This window comes from Porites lutea, chromosome 2 (genome assembly GCF_958299795.1).
Source record: "Porites lutea chromosome 2, jaPorLute2.1, whole genome shotgun sequence".
In the NCBI taxonomy this organism is placed as follows: domain Eukaryota; kingdom Metazoa; phylum Cnidaria; class Anthozoa; order Scleractinia; family Poritidae; genus Porites; species Porites lutea.
The window spans coordinates 55,356,678-55,375,747 of record NC_133202.1 but is presented as its reverse complement, the minus strand read 5'-3'; the positions used below and the strand labels follow the sequence as shown (position 1 = coordinate 55,375,747).

The following is a 19,070-nucleotide window of genomic DNA, read 5'->3' as shown; positions in this document are numbered from 1 at the left end:
ATTCTGATCTTCGTGAGAGAAGTAAAGCACTAGCATGAAAAACGTGAGCATGGGCAAGGTAAATGTGATGAATATTGGCGTTAACTTTGTTCTGGTCGCGTGAGACTACTTCTTTTTCTGCTTTCTTTACAAAGACTTTGTTTTCTTGCTGCTCAGCTTGTCCCACACCAAAGAACTTAAACTTTCTCTCTTCCTTTTTCCTTTCTTTCTTTATATTGTTCAAATATTGTCGCTGAATAACTTCACACAACGTTTGTAATGGTCACTTCTTCTAAAGTATAAACGGAAAAGCTAAAAGCCATACAAAGAAAGACTTTAGGCTTAATGAAAAGCGTTGTATAAATCACAGTAAGTTAACGAAATAACGCCGCCTGATGCCGGAGCCTTGAATTATAATAGCCCACAATTCTAACATAACTCCGAAGTTTTCCGGTCATTTTTCTATATTTGGTTTTGTTTTCTTTGTGCTCAAGTCTCTTCTGGGAATTGTGAGACAATGGAATCTTGAAAAATTTGCAATTTTGACCCTAAAACCTCGGAGTCATTTTAGAATTATAATAGTGAGTTTACGCAACAGGACAGCGTGAAGTAGAGGACGGCAAAACACTTGTGTGTGACATACGTGGCAGGGCTAGGCAGGGCTATTACTTGCGTGTTTTGTCGTGATCGTCACTTAACACCAATGTTTTCTGGTCCTTTACAAAAAGATCTGTTTAAAGGAAGGTGAAATTTGGCGAAAAGTTGTTTCAAACAAAATTATTGTCACGCTTGTCACACAAGGTTTGCCGTCTTCTTTCCTCTCCCGTCTTGTTGCGTTTTTTTTTTGAACGAGTGGGACGTTGTCGTTTTTGTTGTTGCGAAACACGTTCGCGTCGCACCGATCAAGAGCAATGACGGGAGGCTGTATTCACAGACTGCTGATAGTGAAGAAAATATGTTTGATCAGCTAACGAGGTCTAACGGCAAATTAAGTCGTTTGAATTTGTTTTTCATTTCTTCTTTTTTCTTTCTTTGAATTTTTCTCTTGACCGTGGTACACTGGGCGTCAGTTAAAGCTAATCACGTGACGAACAAAGGCAAAAACTGTTTTTTGTTTCCAGTTTCCACGTGCCATCGTACAAGTGACAAGTCTAATGATGGAGAAGTCTCTGGCAATTTGTTTTGTTGTGGTCCTTGTCAACTTTTCTGCCTTTGTCAGAGGCAAGTGTCCTTGTGAGGATAAGGCTCTTTGCGAGCCGATCGCAAGACCCCAGGGAAAAGAATTTCTGATGTTTTCAACGAAACCAAACGATTGGAAAAAGTACGATTGGACCAAGGTCACCACAATCGCTCTTTTCAGACCGTGGGATGACGAGTTAATGTGCGAAGCTCATAAAAGAGTGAGTGCCCTAGTGAACTCTTACCTAGTTGCTTTTTTTGCACCAGTGAGGAAACTTTTGCCCTTAAAATCGCGAAAAGAAATAGCATCTTTTCGAGCGTTAAACTTTGGTGCCAAAATCCTCTGACTTCATTTGCGTGGAATTCGTGCCAACCAAAACATTGTTGTCTTAAAGCTTAACAGAATTTTAGGCCCTACGAAAGTTTAGCAGTTTTCGCTTATTTTTTCAGTTTTTAAACTTTGTTCATTATAATTCAGTTATTTCTTCTCATGAGTAAGTATTAGTTTACTTAGCGATTTGCCGCGGTTTGGAATCATTTCAGACGTTGTGACCGATAGGTTTGTTCAATGTAGGTTTTCAATATTCTATTTGTTCTGGTTAGATGAACCGACTAATTATGGATTAAAAAATTATTCACCTCTTTGAATCGTTTGAAAAAAAATCTTCCCATTAATTGTCGTTAAGAGTATAATAACATTGTAGCTATGTAGTTTGGCCCATATCATGTTTGGCTGTAAGATGAGAAGAGCTGAGAAGACGTTTTCGCTTTATAAAACCCCGTAACGACGGGGCAGGTGACTGCAGGGAAAGGTTTTCAAACTCAAACTCCAAACCGTACATTAATAGTTATTGGTCTAGACATAATTTTGAAAGATATTTTAAAATGACCAACTCCCCTGAAATAAGCACACCCATGGCTTAAACCTCCTTAATTGAACACTTCCATGATAGAGGTGCTAAAGTTTCAGTTATGTGAGCCTTCAGTCCTAAATGTTAACAGTCAAACCAGTGCAGATCTGTGACAGATGTGACGGGATCTCACTGGTAAGTGTTACAGCTGTCACTATAGTTGTAGCACAGAGATGGCATTGATCTGTCACATTGTCATGTACATGTATAGACTTGAAATGCTAATCCAAAAGTAGAATTTGTGATATCTAGTTCCTATAAGTGATATTGATATAAACATTAACTTTCTTCGCTGGTATACATAGGAAAATCTTCATTGCATAGATACTCTGGAAAAATGTTCCAGATATGACAATAAATGGCTGAAAAATTAATACATAGTTATCTTGCAGTCGTTTTCATGTGTGTTTCTTTTTTATTTTTTTGAAATTGGTTCTTGTTGTTTTTAATTTACATAAAAATGAAAGAACATCATTTCCTTTGTACACCCCATTGTTTGATTGAAAATATTTGAATAATTGAATATATTTTAGAAGTATAATAAGTTTTAGATATCGTAATTTATTTTATACACTGTATTAATATTGTTTGAGTATACAGTGAAACCTCTATTTATAAGCAGACCCCCAATTAAGCAGACACCCTCTCTTAAGTGGACTTTAAGCTGGGTCCCAAAATTAACGTCTTCTATTTTCCCTTTATAACGAACCCCTATTCAGCGCCCACCTCTATTAACTGGACACAGACACCAAGCAGACACCAGACTGAACTGACAGTCGGCAGTATTGGATTACATCCTTGAAATATGTACTGTAGTCTATTAATAGCGATAAATCATTACATTAGCAATAGCTTTCAATAAACTGTAGATTAGACTGATATCCGGCCATATAATTGTCATTCGTGATCAAAGTTCACCTAAAAGTCCAGCACAAAGTACAGCACAGCTTCCTTAACAACATGGAACTTTATCACTGTACAGAGTAACCATTGATTGTTAAAGGTTAACAAACATTGCACAATTTTTACCAGCCTCTATAAGCACACACCCTCTATTAAGTGGAAAGTCCCAAAGGTGTCTGCTTAATAGAGGTATCACTGTATTTAAGTTTTTAATTTACACAGCTTCAATGGAAATCAGTGCTCAACTTTTTGAGTTCTTTGTTAAAATAAGTTTCTATTCTATTCTATTCTATTCTATACAGGGCTCGAAATAACGGCCGGTCAACGGACAATGTCCGGACTGATTGTGGATTTGACCGGTCAAACTTTCGTCTTGCCGGTCATGTTGACCGGTCAAAATTCAATCGTATTGAAAATGAAATAAATTTAAGGCTCCTGCTGTTCAGTTGTTTCAGTTGTTATTTTAATATCGAGTCGCTGTGTATTGCGGAACTTTGATATGTTTTCCTGGTGACATGCAACTAGAGCCGTTGTTCACAATTCGCGCATCGAAACAGACATCGGGATTCGCCCACTTCCGGTCATAAAATTACCAAATATTTCCACTTTTATTAGTAATTTTCAAGTTGTACATTTGTCCCTGCATATAAATTAATTCCTTTAAAAGCGGAATAAATATTATCAAAAGCAGTGTACTCCAAAGGGACTATAATTCATTGCAACGTTACAATAATTATTTCACTCTTCGCAAGTTTATCGATGTGTTAATCGGCCGCGTGCATAATGTAAACATGAAAGGTTGTACTACGTGCTGTGTACAGCGAAACATTGTCCTCTGAGATCGCGTAAACCTAAACTTTACGGAGATATGAAAAGCAGTTACTCTAAGATAACGGCAGCTATGGAAAAATTATTATATTTGAGTAGACATATCTGATAAACGGGCTACAAATTCAACAGGAATTAAACGCCCGAACTGAATAAATTGTCTGTTGAACATTTTAAAGGTTCTGCTCAACTTACACAATTTTCCCTTGCTGAACATAAACTGTACCGAGCCGTACCTTGGTCCGCTATATAGAAGCGACATCATCGTTCAAATTTTAAACTGTAAGATCCCTGAAAGAAGTCTCCTCAATGGAGCAGTATATAAAAGGTTTCAAAGGTTTCACGCCGGTGAAGATGTGCGGCCTGTCACCTCTTGCAAGTTTTTACTCTGGTTTATGGGCCCCTAAAAGAGTAATTCATCATATACATTTGACCGGCCAGAAACAATACGTGACCGAGCAAAAATGAATTTGGCTGGTCATCGTGACCGGAGACTATCCGAAAATTATTTCGAGCCCTGCTATAAGAAGACTTTATTTAAAATTCATACCAGTATACATGTAGGAAGCAAGTTACTTAGCAGTAACCTCTTCTTGACACACCCTAACCCTTAAATTGTCCGAACTGTGTTGTGTTTTTTTTTGGCAGGGGGTACGGGTTGTATTGGCAGCAAACTTTCCTACAGAAAAGCTTGGCAACAAAGAGTTGCGAACAAAATGGATTAAAAACCTGACCAAAGAAACCTTAGCAAGGCATGCAGACGGAGTGAATATCGACATTGAGTCACCAATACCCAAGAGATCAAGGGAGGTTACATTGTTAACTAAGCTGGTGAATGAGACAAGAACAGCATTTCGTCAAGTTATGAAACATTCACAGGTATCTTTCAAAAATAGTCTAGAGATCATTTAAGCTGGGAATTGTTATAAAGGAGTAAGAATATCCAAGTGGGTTTTGAAGCCTTCAGAATTCCCATACAACTGATTGTTGTATACCAACCAGGATAACAGATGTTCCAGTACAAAGTTTTCCTTTGTGCAAGTAACTTTTTTCTCAATATTCCTTTAATGGCAGCCCTGGGTGGATCCAGAAAATCCAGAAAGGGGCAGCTAGGACACCTGCAAACTATATAGATCCTATTTATTTTGCTGAGAATAATTCTTTAAAACTAATGTAGAATTTCACAGAAAAAGGTGTGGCCACAGTCCACTTAGCCAAACCCTAAATCTGCCCATGTATTGTATATTGCAACCAATTGAATGCAACCTAAGAATAAGTATTATTGATGTGTTTTGGTACCTACTGCTCTTCCATTGCTGTTATGACAGACACTGTCAGGTAGACATTTCTCACTGTTCACTCAGTACCAGTCCCAAGTCTTTGAGGACTTCTCTTTCTGTTATCAGAAATGGTGTAATATTAATGAATTGTAGCCTGAAGAACAGCAGACATTTTACAACACCACGATCGATTTTCCTTCAAAATGACTTTTGAGTAACGATTGCAGAAATTCCATAGTGAACTTACGCAACAGAATGAGAGATCAAAAAAAACAGCAAACCTTGTGTGACAAGCCTGACAATAATTTTGTTTGAAGAAATTTTGCCTCAAACTTCATCTTTCTTTAAACAGATCTTTTGTAAAAGAGCAGAATACATTAATGTTAAGTGAAGATCACGACAAAACACGCAAGTAATAGCCCTGTCAACACAAGCATTTTGCTGTCCTCTTCTTTCTGCCGTCCTGTTGCATAAATTCACTTATGATGACATTTCTCTACCCAGATCTGGGTAATGCTTCTTATTGGCTGAAAATTTCCTTCATTTAAAATTATCAGAAGCACTTCCCAGATCTGGGTAGTGGCACATTACCAGTACGGAATTTATTTACTTGTTACTCAGATGCTGTTTTACAGGGAAACCAGTGGTGCTGTCATGAAATGTCAGCTTTTTTCTCAGGTTACAAAGAATCGCTGCTCATTGCCAAGGTAAAAATAGAACTATTATCCTTTTGCCAATTTTCAGGTATCTTTTGATGTTGCATGGTCGCCAGATTGTATTGATGGACGGTGTTATGATGCAGAGGCTCTTTCAAAAGTTGTGGACTTTCTGGTCATAATGGCATATGATGAACAGAGTCAGATCAAAGGAGACTGCATAGCAAAGGCAAATTCACCTCTAAATCAAACAACACATGGTACATCCTTTTTATAAATTTAATATAATTTTTATTTCTAAATTATTATTTTTTTATTACTATTACTGCGCTTTTCACAAACATGAGAATTCTGAAGTTCAAAAGCCAACTGACGATTGCGTTTTTCGCTGCCGTCAATCATCTTAATGGACCTCTTAGGAAACAAAACTTTACTTTAACGGGTTCAAAAGGTCAAGGTTTGTGATTTGTGATTGGTGGATTTCGATCCATTTTGTGTGTTTCTGTGTTTCAAGGTTCGTTGCTTGTGATCGTAATTATGATTGACGGCAGCGAAAAACGCAATTGTGAAGGCGGCTTTTGAACTTTAGAGTTCGATGTTTGTGAAAAGTGCAGTAAGGCTGTACTCTGAAAATTATTGAAGGAAGCCCAGTACTTTGAAGCTACAATGTGTTAGTGTGAAATTCTTGCTGCCAAGGATATGATTTTTGTGAAAAGAAAATAAGATTTCTGAGTTGTCCAAAAGCAAAAGTAAGGTGCCTGCATGGGGCCTGTGACTGGGTACCAGTACTTCTAGAGCACAGACCTGATTATTATTTTCAAAAATTATTCATCTTCTCTTATTTTTAAGCTGACAAGTGAGTTACCTTAAAAAATTTGGTCTGACATGAAATCTCAGAAATTAAGTTGCGAAATGAAGATGCTAGTTAATTACAGGCCTGTTTCATCCTGCTGGATAAGACTATAATTTCATTCTTTTTCTTCTTTCTTTAGCTGTGGGAGAATACCTAGCATTAGGAATCAAACCAGAAAAGCTTGTCCTTGGATTGCCTTGGTATGGTTATGACTACCCCTGCATTGAACTCACAGATGATCGAATTTGCAGCATCAAACATGTTCCATTCCGGGGCGTGAATTGTAGTGATGCTGCTGGGAGACAGATAGAGTATGCAGAAATAGAGGATTTAGTGGTTAGCAGGGCAACAGTTGGTCCTCAGTGGGATGAAGATACTGCCTCATACTTTTTCAACTATGAAGACAGTGTTGGTGGAAAGCACCAAGTGTGGTATGACAACCCGGACAGCCTCAAAGCCAAGTACAAGTTTGCAGCTGAAAATGGTTTGAATGGTGTGGCCATCTGGAATGCTGATCTGTTGGATTACAGTGACATCCCTAGAGCTAGAGAGGAGACCAAGAACATGTGGGATGCTTTACAGCATTAGTTTGCTTGGCATGAATGTACTGTCTAATGAAACACCATCATTTTCATCTATGATCTCATCACCTACAAATGCCACTAAATATGTTAGTAATAATTTTATTAATCATCAAACAATGGGTATCAAGTGAAGAACAGCTCCTGCAAAATATCTGTCAGATGACAGACAGATGCTCAACACATAAAATCTTTTGGCCAATTACATATAACTGTTACCTGTAAGGTATGGTCTTATCTCGAGCCAGCTGACAACCATGCAGTGATAATAACATGCAAAAGGATCCAAGATTGTAGTATGATTTAATCCGACGAATTGTGGTGAGCCATTTTCCTGTGCTGGTGTGGCATTACTTGTCAGACAAGTTTGGCTAACCATATTACTTTTTTTCAAATAACTGAGAGTGGCTGACTGCAAGTAACTTTTTGCAACCTATTAGGTTAACTGTTGGCGATCAGTTTTGTGACAGATGTTTTGGGGAGCTGTTATTTTCTTCACCATTATACTAATCAGTACGTTTGCCTTCAAAACTTGGACGTTTCACAGGACATTATGTCATGTTTGGCACTGAAAGGATGTTTTTGTTACAAAGCTAGCTGACAGTCATGATTTTGTTGTGTGTGTGATTGATCAGGTCAAACTCAAGCAAAAATATAATAGTTTAATTGTGTTTAAAAATATAACATGTCGTTTAGAATGACTTTCCTTTTGCTGCTTCAACATTTCTAATAATTTTTTACTAGCGTCAAACAGCCCATGAACTTTCCTCGTTAATTTTTCTGATTGGAATCTAAATCTTTTATTTCTTCCTCTTGATGGCTTAAAACATAGTCAGTCTTTTTTTGCAGTCTCTTGAGGTTTGCAAGGGAATCATGACATGAGTTTTTAGAGCTAGTTTGTACTAAATCACTATAAAAATGACAGAAAGGTCTTGTGGCCTACAATGTTAAAAAAGTGCTTTGCAGACCAATAATGCAATTAAAATGCAAGGAAAAGGCTCAAAGCAACTTTACTATATTTGCAGTGTGCCACCTTCTGCTACCAAAGAATTTTACGTGTGAAAATTAAACTACGAACTCTAATAGTTACATTATTTTTGACATCCAACAAATTTATAAAATACAAATATTTTTAGATGTGTATATCAGATATCTGTAAGAACATCACTCCCATATAGTACTTAGTCTATTCAATACAGATCTTGCAGTATATTGAATAAATTTAATATATTTTTCTCATATTTTTACAGTGAAGTGGTTGTGAATCACAGCTGTGCGTAATAAAGAGGATTCATTTCCAAACAACGTTGTTTCCTTGTTATGACACTTAAGACTCTCTGTCTCCTCTCATCTAGCTTTTACTGCAAAACCCTGTGAAGAAGATTAAAAGCTCTTCAAGGGTTAATCTACCTCGCAGCCGTTTTTGTGTGTATGGTTTCCATAGAAACCATAACACTATGCAGTTATGTCATGTCCATAATGTCTGTTATGTCTTTAAGGAAGAAAAGTGATAATTTTGAAGGTCAGACACAAAGTACTGTATGATTCAGTTCGCAAACAGGGGAGTTTATTAATACTCTCTGGTTGTTGCTTGTCATTTTATCAATTTATTTTTTTCTAGTCAAAAGAAATTTTGCAAAAAAAGGGGTAATGGTGGTCATTGGTACCCAAGGGGTGGACTCCACATATGAAAGGGGTGAGGATGCTCGTCGGAAATTTTGAATTAAACCCCTAAAGGAGACTGATCTGGGTGTGGCCCATGCTTTTTTTGACCCCTAAAAGAGACCAAAAAATATACATATCAAATTTACCTGTGTATATTTTTATATTTTTGCGCGTGCAACCCTAAATGAGACCTTCATGGCTAAAAATGAAGGCGTTTTGCCCAAAACACCCTAAGCAAGACCAAAATCCGAAATTTTCACTCCTTAGGTGAGACGACAAGCATCCCCACCCCTTTCATATGTGGAGTCCCCCCCCCAACCCGTGCATCGGTGGAGTCTAAGCATGACCTGTTGCATTGAAAAAAATATTTATCTTCACAGTTGGTGCAAGAAGTCATGCTTTATTTTCTCTTTGATGCTAGTCATCGTCATGCCATGACATGAAGGTGAAGCATAAACTTAATGCATCAGATGAATAAGCGTCACCTTGTGTGCCGAAAATTTTTTCTTCTTTGCAAGAAATCATGCTATATTTTCCTCGACAAAATAGCTTACATTTCATGCTCATGTGACATGGTAAGTCGATAAAATGGCAAGTGCACAACACACATCAAAAACTATAACACGTCCTTTCTCTCTAGAAAGCTATTCTTGTTTTTTTAATTTGGTCAGACTCAATAGTTACTAATATTAAAACTGCATGCCTGATCCTGATGTCTGACTGTAGGTCTACTGGTTTTTGCCTAGACCCTATAGGGCCTAGGCCTCACTATTCAACATGGCCATTTCAGTCACACTTTGACCATTTTGTACTGGCCCTGTCACCGACTCAGAGATACATTAACTGAGTAGGCCATGCCATCTTTCTTTTGTCATTTTGGAATGGATTTGAAACAGGGTGATGGCACCTCCACTCAGTTTCAAAATACAGTAGATTCAGGCACATTGGAAACTGGAGCTGTAAGTTTAATTGCCATCAACTAGTGTATTAATAACGTTCTCCAGGAGTGAGTTTCGGGCTTCACTTTTCTCGTTTTTAACTCAACATTCAACTTAAACGACAACTCCTGTTTTTGATACACCTGAAGCGATCTTAATGTGATTTTGATTTTGAACAGGGAAACTGTCAGCCTGATTCTCAGACGTCCGAGGTCGTTCGCAGTCCCTTTCGCTTCCCTCCTTCTAGGGAAGCAAAAGGGACCGCGAACGACCTCGGACATCTGAGAATCAAGCTAGGAAACTGTCCTCTCTCTGATACACATCCATCAAGAGCTACTTGATTTAACTGCTTGAAATTGACAAGTTATAAATGGTTCCAGCTGGTGCCTCCACCTGTAAGCTAAGGTTTAGAATAATTCCATATCCTCCCCACACCCCAGGTCCCACAAAAGAAAAAAATATGACAAAACGAAGAAGGAAAACCCAAGTACAACAGGGAAAAGATCAACAACAACAAAAGCAAGATTATAAAGTTTTGATCTTTTTAATTTTGGTTGACAAAAATGTGTGATTCCAATACCTAACTTACAAAAGATACATCAATCAGTGGTAGTAAAAAACCCTGTGTAAAAAAAAATGGCAAAGAGGATACAGACAACAGGATAAATAGCTTCAGCCCGGGTGGGGGGGAGGATTCCGCATATGAAAGGGGTGGGAATGCTCGTCGGAAATTTTGAATTAAACCTCTAAAAGAGAACGATCTGGGCGTAGCCCAAGCTTTTTTTGACCCCTAAAAGAGACCATGTTAACACACAGACAATACACATATTTTCATATTTAGTCACGTGCAACCCTAAACGAGACCTTCACAGCTAAATATGATGGCATTTTACCCAGAACACCCTAAGCGAGACCAAAATCCGAAATTTACACCCCTAAGCGAGGCGACAAGCATCCCCACCCGTTTCATATGCAGAGTTCCCCCCCCCCCTCCCCGGACTTCCGCTTGTTGCAAGTTAAGCAAATAGATTATCAACATTATTTTGACAAGTATCATCGTTACAATATTTTTCTGTCCAAGGAAAATATTGGCAAACAGTTCTAAGCTACGGAAAATGTGGGTTGCAACTATACCTCCCTGTAACACAATAGTAGCTTGGTTGCAATAAATACTATATAAATATTATTATTCTGTTTTTAGTTACCCATGACATAAATAATTTTATTTATTATATAGTATCTGAGTGCATAAATAAAGGTAACCACAAAATTGAAAGATTTATCCCTAAAATTCTATTTACAGTAGAAATAATACTAACATTTTCATTACAATTTTGACCATAATTAAGAAAATCATTTTTTTTGCAAATTATTATCTTTGTCATCTTTTTTTGATGGGAAAACTGTGAATATCAGTTTAATACATGTAGTAATTCATTATTCTGAGCGAAATTTGACCTTTTAAAATAGTCTTGAATTCTAACTTTTCAAAGAAGATATTTTCACTATGTTTTAAATACCTGATCAGTTTTCTCCTTTGTACTAATTTGCAAAAATATCTGGAAAATGTGAATGTTGCTCTTAGCTAAAGGTTTTAAAACTGTTTGTTGCATTTTAAAGGAAATCAACCTCAACATTAATATGAAAGCTTACAGTTATTTGTTCTATGGTGCTCACTATTTAAGCTCTTATGGTAATAAAAATCAATTTAAGTTTGTTATTTTCTCAGGATTAAAATTGCACATGTATTACTGCGGCATATTCTCTCATTTGCCATTACTCACACATTGCTCTCTTTCAAGTTAACTAGTCCCTCTGTGATTTCGGCTAAAGATTTGTCACCACTCATACTAGGGTCTTCGGCAAGTGTCTTGGCAAGACATTTAGTAACAGCTTCCATTTGCTTCATTACAAGATGCATAGTGCGTTCAGTGGTGTCCAACCTCTTCTGCAGCTCTGTTAGATGTTTCTTAGCTGTCAAATAAGAAAGGCCAAAAATGATAAAGCATAGCTCAACATGTATGCACAAGAAATATATAACAAATAACTTTTTATCCTTTGGAGTTATATTAGGCCATCCTTTTTCTTTCCATTTAGCATATTGTCTGACTGACCCAAATTTTTGGCATTTTCAATATTTTTTTTATAAAAACAAAAAGTAAAGACGTAGTTAAACCATTTTTCACTTCAAATACTTCTTTTAATCTGAAAAATGAGCATAGTAACAGCATAGAGAAAAACAAGAACAAAAACAGGAACATTTTTTTACACTATATTGTGCATTTTGTTAATCCAAATATGTAGACATTAAGTTTTAACATCATCCTTTTCCGCCATATTGAATTTGGATTCACGTCTTGTTGTTTCCAGGCTCCACAGCAATATGATGCTGTGGTACCAGGCCTACTGTTCTGAGACTTCTTGTGTTTTTTTTTTAGTTTTTTTTTTTTTATCTGACCTACCAACCCAATATCAGGAAATGCATATTATTTCGAAAAAAAAAGGGGATGCCCTTGTGTACAAACAAATAGACAACTACTACAGTACAGTGACACAACACCAAATAAAACTATAATAAGACGATATTTATTTATAAATAACTTTGGATACTACAAACTGAGAAATTTTTTACGTTCACTGAAGATTTTTTGGAGGGGGTGCAGGGAATGGCATTGGAATTAGAACCAAAAACCTTCCTTGGGGAGATGTATCATTACTTTCTACAAGGACACAATCTTGATATACAGTCATTAGAAAGATTAAACAATCTCTGTTTTAATTGTTGTTGTTGTCATGTTGTGCTCATGATCCCAGTTTATCACCTGAATCATGCATGAAGCTACATGTAGGAACACAGGGCCGATTTTCCAAAAGGAAGCTACAGGTATATAACATAGCCCTGCCTTCACACAAGAATTAACAGGCTTATAAGCAACACAAGTGGTTGCAATATTAATGTCTACACTAAGGAACTTCTTTATACCACTCATTACCCTAAGTCTCATCCATAACCCTCAATATGTACCTACCTGGCTCAACTCCAGATGCTTTACTCTGGAGAGCGCGCAATTGTTTCAGTCGATACCCAACTCCTTCACAGACAGTAAGCAGGTCTTCCAGTTGGGTCTGAGTATTAACTGGCTTTTTTATTGCATCACATGCCATTACATAAGGGCAATCAGGGTAGTATTCCTTGTGGCCCTCCATTGGGTCATCGCCTGGTTTCCACATTTTAAGGGTTCCCTTGCATTGAAAGCATTTTACCACATCATCTATTCCGGTAAACACAAAGCCTGCTCTTGCCAGTTCAAACACATTTACAGAGCTTGTTGAAGGCCAATACATGAAAGTGCGCACTCGATTTCCTGGCATTGATATATCTGACAGGTTGGTGGGTGGGGCTGGAAGATCACCTTTTTCAGTATTTTCAACATGGTTTGTGGTATGCACATGTTTTTCTGAAAGGGGAATGTGGAATTTACTTTAATGGAGCTATTCAAGAAAGAAATCATTGTCCTGGTGTAAGGTTTTATCATCATAGACTAAGATGAATGACAGGAAAATAACTAGAAAGAAGTGTTGTCAAAACAGTGCAAAAAAAATTAAGCTTTGAATAGCACCTGACAACTTTCACTTCTACAGAAGAAAAAGGTTGTTGTAACAGAAAACGTGCAACCATTCATGAGTCTAACTTGTGCAACATCTCTAGTAGGTTAAATTAGTGTGGAATTAATGTGAAGCAACATTATTCCTAAGTGCGATTAGTGAAAAGCCATACATTCCCCCTATTACACAAATTTAAGTACTGTGAATTAGAACAAAGTAATAATGCATATTAAAGCCGACATTAACAGTTTTTCAACTACAGAAATGGAACTGTTTCAACACTTTAAATGAAAAATGATGCACATTAATTAGTGGAAAATGAATTAAAACATTTTAATCCAGAAATGCATACCACAAACCATCAAGAAATTCTGAATTGCAACAGTTGAAGGGGGAAGGGTTTTCTTTCACACCAAAAGCCAAAAATTATTATTTACATGTAGGCCCTGAGTTAAGAGGAAGACTTTGGCTACACTGGAACACATGTAATTTGGATCAGAGTTTCAGAAGATTTTTTATGAAAATGTCAAAATAAACCTTTTGGCCAACCCGAAGGATTCCTTAATCTAACGGGACGTATTTTCACTGTACAGGTTGTTCTTAAAACTTTAAAATTTCATACATTTCTTTTAATTCCTTTATAACATTCAGGGCCACATAAATGTAAACCTTTAACTTAGACATAGATTGATCTATCTCTTAGTGATGCTCTTCATTTAGAGGTTGTCACTCATGATCAGAACCCAACTGGAAAGACCTGCCAACTGCAAAGCCAAGGGTGATCAATAATACATTATGTTAGATATTTCAAAGTACTATTTATATCTGTATAATTATAGGGAGAATGTAGGCTGTGCAAATTCAAACAGATTGACTTGCAATGATTCCATAATATTCAATATATCAAATAATTCTGTACAGCTTCATTACCTTACTAGCAAGGCAATAAGGGGTATATCGATGCTGCTTCTTCTAATAATACGAATTTTGCAACTGTTGCTTAAGACATCACTTAATGCCCAAATTATACATGACAAGAATTAATGTCACGTCAATCGCAAATAGAATTAAAATATAAATACATGTATCAGGACATCACTGAAAAAACACCCCCCAAAACTGGCTTCATCTATTTCAATGTAACAACAAAGAAAATGTATAACAATGGTAGCAGCTGATCATACTAACTATAACATACCTTCTTCCTCTGTCATGAAGGTCTGGCCCTTCTTCTTTTGTTCTTCGGCCAATTTCTTTAGTCTACGGCGTCTCTGTTGTAAAAGTGTATACAGCGCTTTAATTTACAATTCCTCTATGACTTTCTTGATACGGACTTTACACGTATGTATCCCTCTAAATCATGTACCTCTGAGATATATATATTTAATATATTATTGGTCAGGGATAAAAAAAATGAAATATCACTTATTTTCTTTTTGTTAATTTTGGTCAGCTTTCAATAGAGTACCTTTTTAACTTTAGACTGTTCATGTCTTTTCTCTTGTACTATAAAAAAATTATGATATAGTCACTCATTATATGCTGCCAGTATTTGCTCATCACACAGTACAGAGTAATGTCAGAGCCAATGATTCAAACAATCAAAAACTAAACTGAGCGAGGAATAGCCTACTGTGCACGGCAACGTTTTTACTTGTGAAAGCACCATGTTGAAACTCTAAAAGTCAGAGAGGAGGAGCGGCTACGACAATACAAACATAAAGAAGCAGCTTTCGTCTGCCCAAAATATGCCTGCACTGCAGGCTAAGTCAGGAGTAAAATCAAAACACACTTTTCCACAAGTGTTTTCCTATGCATATGCCACATCCCAGCTCTTATGCAACTTGAGCTGACCAAGAATGTGGCTACTAGGTAGTGCGATACTGTTTAGCCCCTTATCTTAGATGCTGATGAAACAGGGCTGCTATTCTGCCTGTGATAGGAAGCTTTAAAGCTTGAAAACAGAGCTGGCTAAGAACCTCTGTTCATGAGGAAGCCAAATTCTCAACTCTGCAGCCTCTGACTAAAATTATACTTGATCTTTATTATCCTCTTCCATCTTGACAGTCTTACAAATGTGTTGATCCGGAGTGTTACCTTCTTTATATATCACATACAACTTATTGCAAAAACATTGTCGTAGAAAAATAAAAAAAGAATAAAGGCACATTCCCAAGGTTCTCACATTCTCATTTGCAGCCATTGCATTTCCTTGCTGGAATTTTTTTTTATTGTTTTTCGGCTTTAAAACAATAGCAAATTCCAACAGGCCGTTACGACGTCCATGTGTGGATGCTGTGAATGAATTCATTAGGCTTATTAGCCTAATTAATTCCTATTTGGCTTTTTCCTTTTTTCATTTTTCTAAGTATTGCAATTAGGTGTATAATACTTTAAAACGTTGTACCAAGTGAGCACTCTGTATACATTTATGTGCTCCTATGCAAAACGTTTTGATGTCAGAATACAAACACGAGTCAGTAGAAGCTGGGGGATACAAACATCCAGCATCCTACCTATAACTCATGAATTTAATTATCCTTCTGGGGTATAAATAATTTAATTACCCATCACAACAAAAAAAGGCATACAGTTTCACAACACTCTAAATTTTTTGCACAAGTTAAGACTTGGTCATTGGAAAGAACTCAGGAAGGATTATGAACAGACTTTGTACAACTTGGGAAAACATTAATGTCTAGGAGTAATAAGCCAGTTGGTCAATAAAATTTAGAGTAAGGAACTTAACTTTGTGCTTACTGGAAGTAAAATTATTCCAAAATCATGCTTAGCAGCACAATCAGGTACCTGTTGAAAACTGCAAACACTAGGTACCAAGGTGTGGTTAAAGCTGCTGACTGGTTTTCAATTATTCACAAACCAGTTTTTATCATTTGCAATTTACCAAATCAAACTATAGGACCTCAAATAATTCAAAACACATTTAATTCAAATGTCATTTTTCATGACATCTATTTAAGTTCTAACTTATCTTAAAATTGATAAACGAGACGTTATTTTAAAAAGGATTTTTTTACAGTTAATTACCCCACCCCAGATCTAACATGATCTAATTAGCATCAGTCTGTTAGCAAAACTTTGCAACAAAAGGGTTGATGGTATATATCAAAGGGAGAAAACATATCTTGTTTACTTGGACAGAAATTTTACATTATTTTATTTTTGTTAATAAAGAAAGGTTACAATTACTAAATTCTCTGCATACGAAACTATGTCCTCAAAGGAATTATTAAAAATAAATGCGACAACTTTAAAATAATTATTTTTGTCAAGTCTGGAAAATGCCATGTTAATGGACGTAAGAGGTGAGATTTCATTCGAAATGAAAAAGAAATTATTATAAATATATTTTTTAAACTCTGAGGGTGATAGCGCTAGAAGAAAAAAATTGTGATAAATTTTTATAGTGACAGTTCCTTAAGAAGGTTTTAACGTGACAGACAAGAGCACATCGCTTTCAGCTGGAAAGGTGAAAAAGAAATGAGATGATACTTACCCTAAATAGCTGAACAGCAAGAAACAGACCGAATCCTGGAAGAACATACTTCCATGGGACATGATAACCAAAAATGTGAAAATCTTTGATGACTCTTAAAATGTTGGCAGCGATGTCTGCATGGGGCTTAACATGTTTTCCATAAACCTTCTTTATCTTGGGATAAAATACAGCTAAAACGACACCTAGCACAGCTACAATCAGCAGCTTCGTTTTCAACTTAGCCATTACCGGTTAAGAGCAAGCTGCAACAAGACAGCTACTAGGAACACTTCATCAACTGCTGGAATGAAACTCCTCTGTCATGGCTGTTGTTTACATGTTACGGGCATGCGTACTTTGAAGTCATATGCACGTGCCTTGGGTGCCTCGTTTTTATGCGTCCAATGCGCATTCAGAATTCAGGCCACAATCCCCAAGATACCACAACCTGACGCGTTAAAACGCTTTAAAATTTATGAATTTCATGATTATTTAATGAAACTACGATATAATGCAAAACTACAAACAAGAAGTCCAAATGGAAAATTTCCAACCTGTCATTTCACCTTATCTTTATCTAAATCTTTCTTTACCTTTCGGAATGGTAAGAGGCTGTTTAGATAAACGTGAAAAAAAGAAATAGAAATATTTAATACACCTGTTAAAATCGCCAAAAAGTTTTCTCAGTGTCCCAAAATTTATGAAATCATAAATGTTTTAAGCAGCTTAATATATTTCCTAGGAAAGTCAGTGTTTAAACAAGCCATAATTATCAAATGTGCCCTTCAAAGACCGAAATTCAAAGTCAATCTGTTGAGCATGTGCCAAGAGCTTAGCACAAATACGTTATTTAAATTTTTAGATTAACAACACTCTAACCACATTGATGTGGTAAAGAAAGGCCAACATAACAAAGCTGCCCGCAAAAAGTAGGCTATCTGGGAAGTCAATGCAATACAGTAATTGGTCACGTGCCTAGTTGTTCAGAACTGTTGTTAGGTGGAAGGAGCCTACTTTTTTCACCTTTCTTGGACATGACTAAAAGGTGTAACCATTTGCAACTAAAACAAAGGCAAAACCTTCTCGCCTCTGTAATCCTGTAATATTTAAAATTTAACTTCGTCCCCAGGGGCTTCAAAATAGCGAAAAGCCTGGGCACGAGGGAAGTCGGGTTAGCGGAAGTAACCAGCATGCATACTTTAGTTTATTTGTTATGTAGGTCAATAAAATGGCATCTAATAGCTGATGTAGACCTACCAACGAAAGCATAGTTACAAAAACAAATAAGTAAAATATGTACAAGGCAATAACAGTATACAAGAAATAAAAGCACGATATGATGTAGCTAACTATATTGAATTTGTAAGTTAATTGTAAATAATGCATAGGAAAAATTGTGTTAAATTACAATCTTTACTTTAATATAAGCAATTTAAAATTTCCAAGATTTCCATTTCACTACCGCAAGAATTAAGAACATCAACATTGCGAGTGGAGTCTTTAATTTTAAAAATTAAAACGGCGGTTTTTCTGGTAACAAATCCAGGCTTCCTAGCCCTTTGAGCTCTTCAAATTCCATGACTTTCCATGACCTTTTCCAGTTTTCAATGACTTTAGTTTCAGCTGTCACTTTCAAAAATTTTCACAACTATTATTGTTTTTGGTGATATTTTCTACCTGCCTATTTAATTACGTATCTCTATCCATTCTCGACCCCAGTGCTTACGGGTTTGGGAATCCTCCACATGCGCAGAAGAGCTCTGGGTCGAGATTGATCTCTATCTTACCTTGTCCTTGCTTTGACATCCGCAGTAACTAATCTACCAAACATTACTTCAGTTTTCCATCACTCTCCATGGCTAACAATCAAATTCCATGACTTTCCAGGGTTTTCCATGACCTGTACGAACCCTGCAACTCACGTGCTCTTTTCAAGTAGCAAGAGAATGCGTCAGTGTGGATTAAAATGTGGCACATCACCACTCTTCCTAAAGTAGGTGGATTTTTAAGATTATTGTATCCTTAAAGAGAAGACTCGTTGACCTCTTTCATGAATCAACTTGATTATTACTTTTCGAAAGTCGTAAAAATTGCAAAGGACCACTCAACGCTGGGATCGTATTTTCTATCCGGGCGGATCTACTACAAGTGGAGATAAGTGTGTTAGGTAGTTCAAAGTCTTTAACAACAAA

The 19,070-nt window shown here is 36.6% G+C and overlaps 2 protein-coding genes across 2 annotated transcripts; one reads left to right on the top strand and one right to left on the bottom strand.

The window, feature by feature from the left end:
* The first annotated feature begins 1,136 nt into the window (after positions 1 to 1,136).
* Positions 1,137 to 8,475, top strand: LOC140929096 (di-N-acetylchitobiase-like). The gene is made up of 4 exons (XM_073378952.1): positions 1,137 to 1,379; positions 4,449 to 4,679; positions 5,825 to 5,996; positions 6,729 to 8,475. Exons 1-4 carry the CDS (start codon positions 1,137 to 1,139, stop codon positions 7,175 to 7,177), a joined length of 1,095 nt encoding a protein of 364 aa, XP_073235053.1. The 3' UTR covers positions 7,178 to 8,475.
* Positions 8,476 to 10,762: 2,287 nt separating this feature from the next.
* LOC140927225 (uncharacterized) lies at positions 10,763 to 17,230 on the bottom strand. Its single transcript, XM_073376865.1, has 4 exons — positions 16,897 to 17,230; positions 14,578 to 14,650; positions 12,803 to 13,231; positions 10,763 to 11,747 (listed from the first exon to the last, which is right to left on the bottom strand). The coding sequence occupies exons 1-4, from the start codon at positions 17,122 to 17,124 to the stop codon at positions 11,554 to 11,556; spliced, it is 924 nt and encodes a 307-aa protein (XP_073232966.1). The 5' UTR covers positions 17,125 to 17,230; the 3' UTR covers positions 10,763 to 11,553.
* Positions 17,231 to 19,070: the final 1,840 nt, after the last annotated feature.

What these genes read in the sequence shown, in the direction of transcription:
- LOC140929096 (XM_073378952.1), top strand. Translation starts at nt 1,137, where the DNA reads ATGGAGAAGTCTCTGGCAATTTGTTTTGTTGTGGTCCTTGTCAACTTT. An exon ending in TGTGCGAAGCTCATAAAAGA is followed by an intron (nt 1,380 to 4,448) that starts GTGAGTGCCCTA and finishes TTTTTTTGGCAG; the next exon opens with GGGGTACGGGTTGTATTGGC. An exon ending in AAGTTATGAAACATTCACAG is followed by an intron (nt 4,680 to 5,824) that starts GTATCTTTCAAA and finishes GCCAATTTTCAG; the next exon opens with GTATCTTTTGATGTTGCATG.
- LOC140927225 (XM_073376865.1), bottom strand. Translation starts at nt 17,124, where the DNA reads ATGGCTAAGTTGAAAACGAAGCTGCTGATTGTAGCTGTGCTAGGTGTC. An exon ending in TTGCTGTTCAGCTATTTAGG is followed by an intron (nt 14,651 to 16,896) that starts GTAAGTATCATC and finishes CTTTTACAACAG; the next exon opens with AGACGCCGTAGACTAAAGAA. An exon ending in CTTCATGACAGAGGAAGAAG is followed by an intron (nt 13,232 to 14,577) that starts GTATGTTATAGT and finishes TTCCCCTTTCAG; the next exon opens with AAAAACATGTGCATACCACA.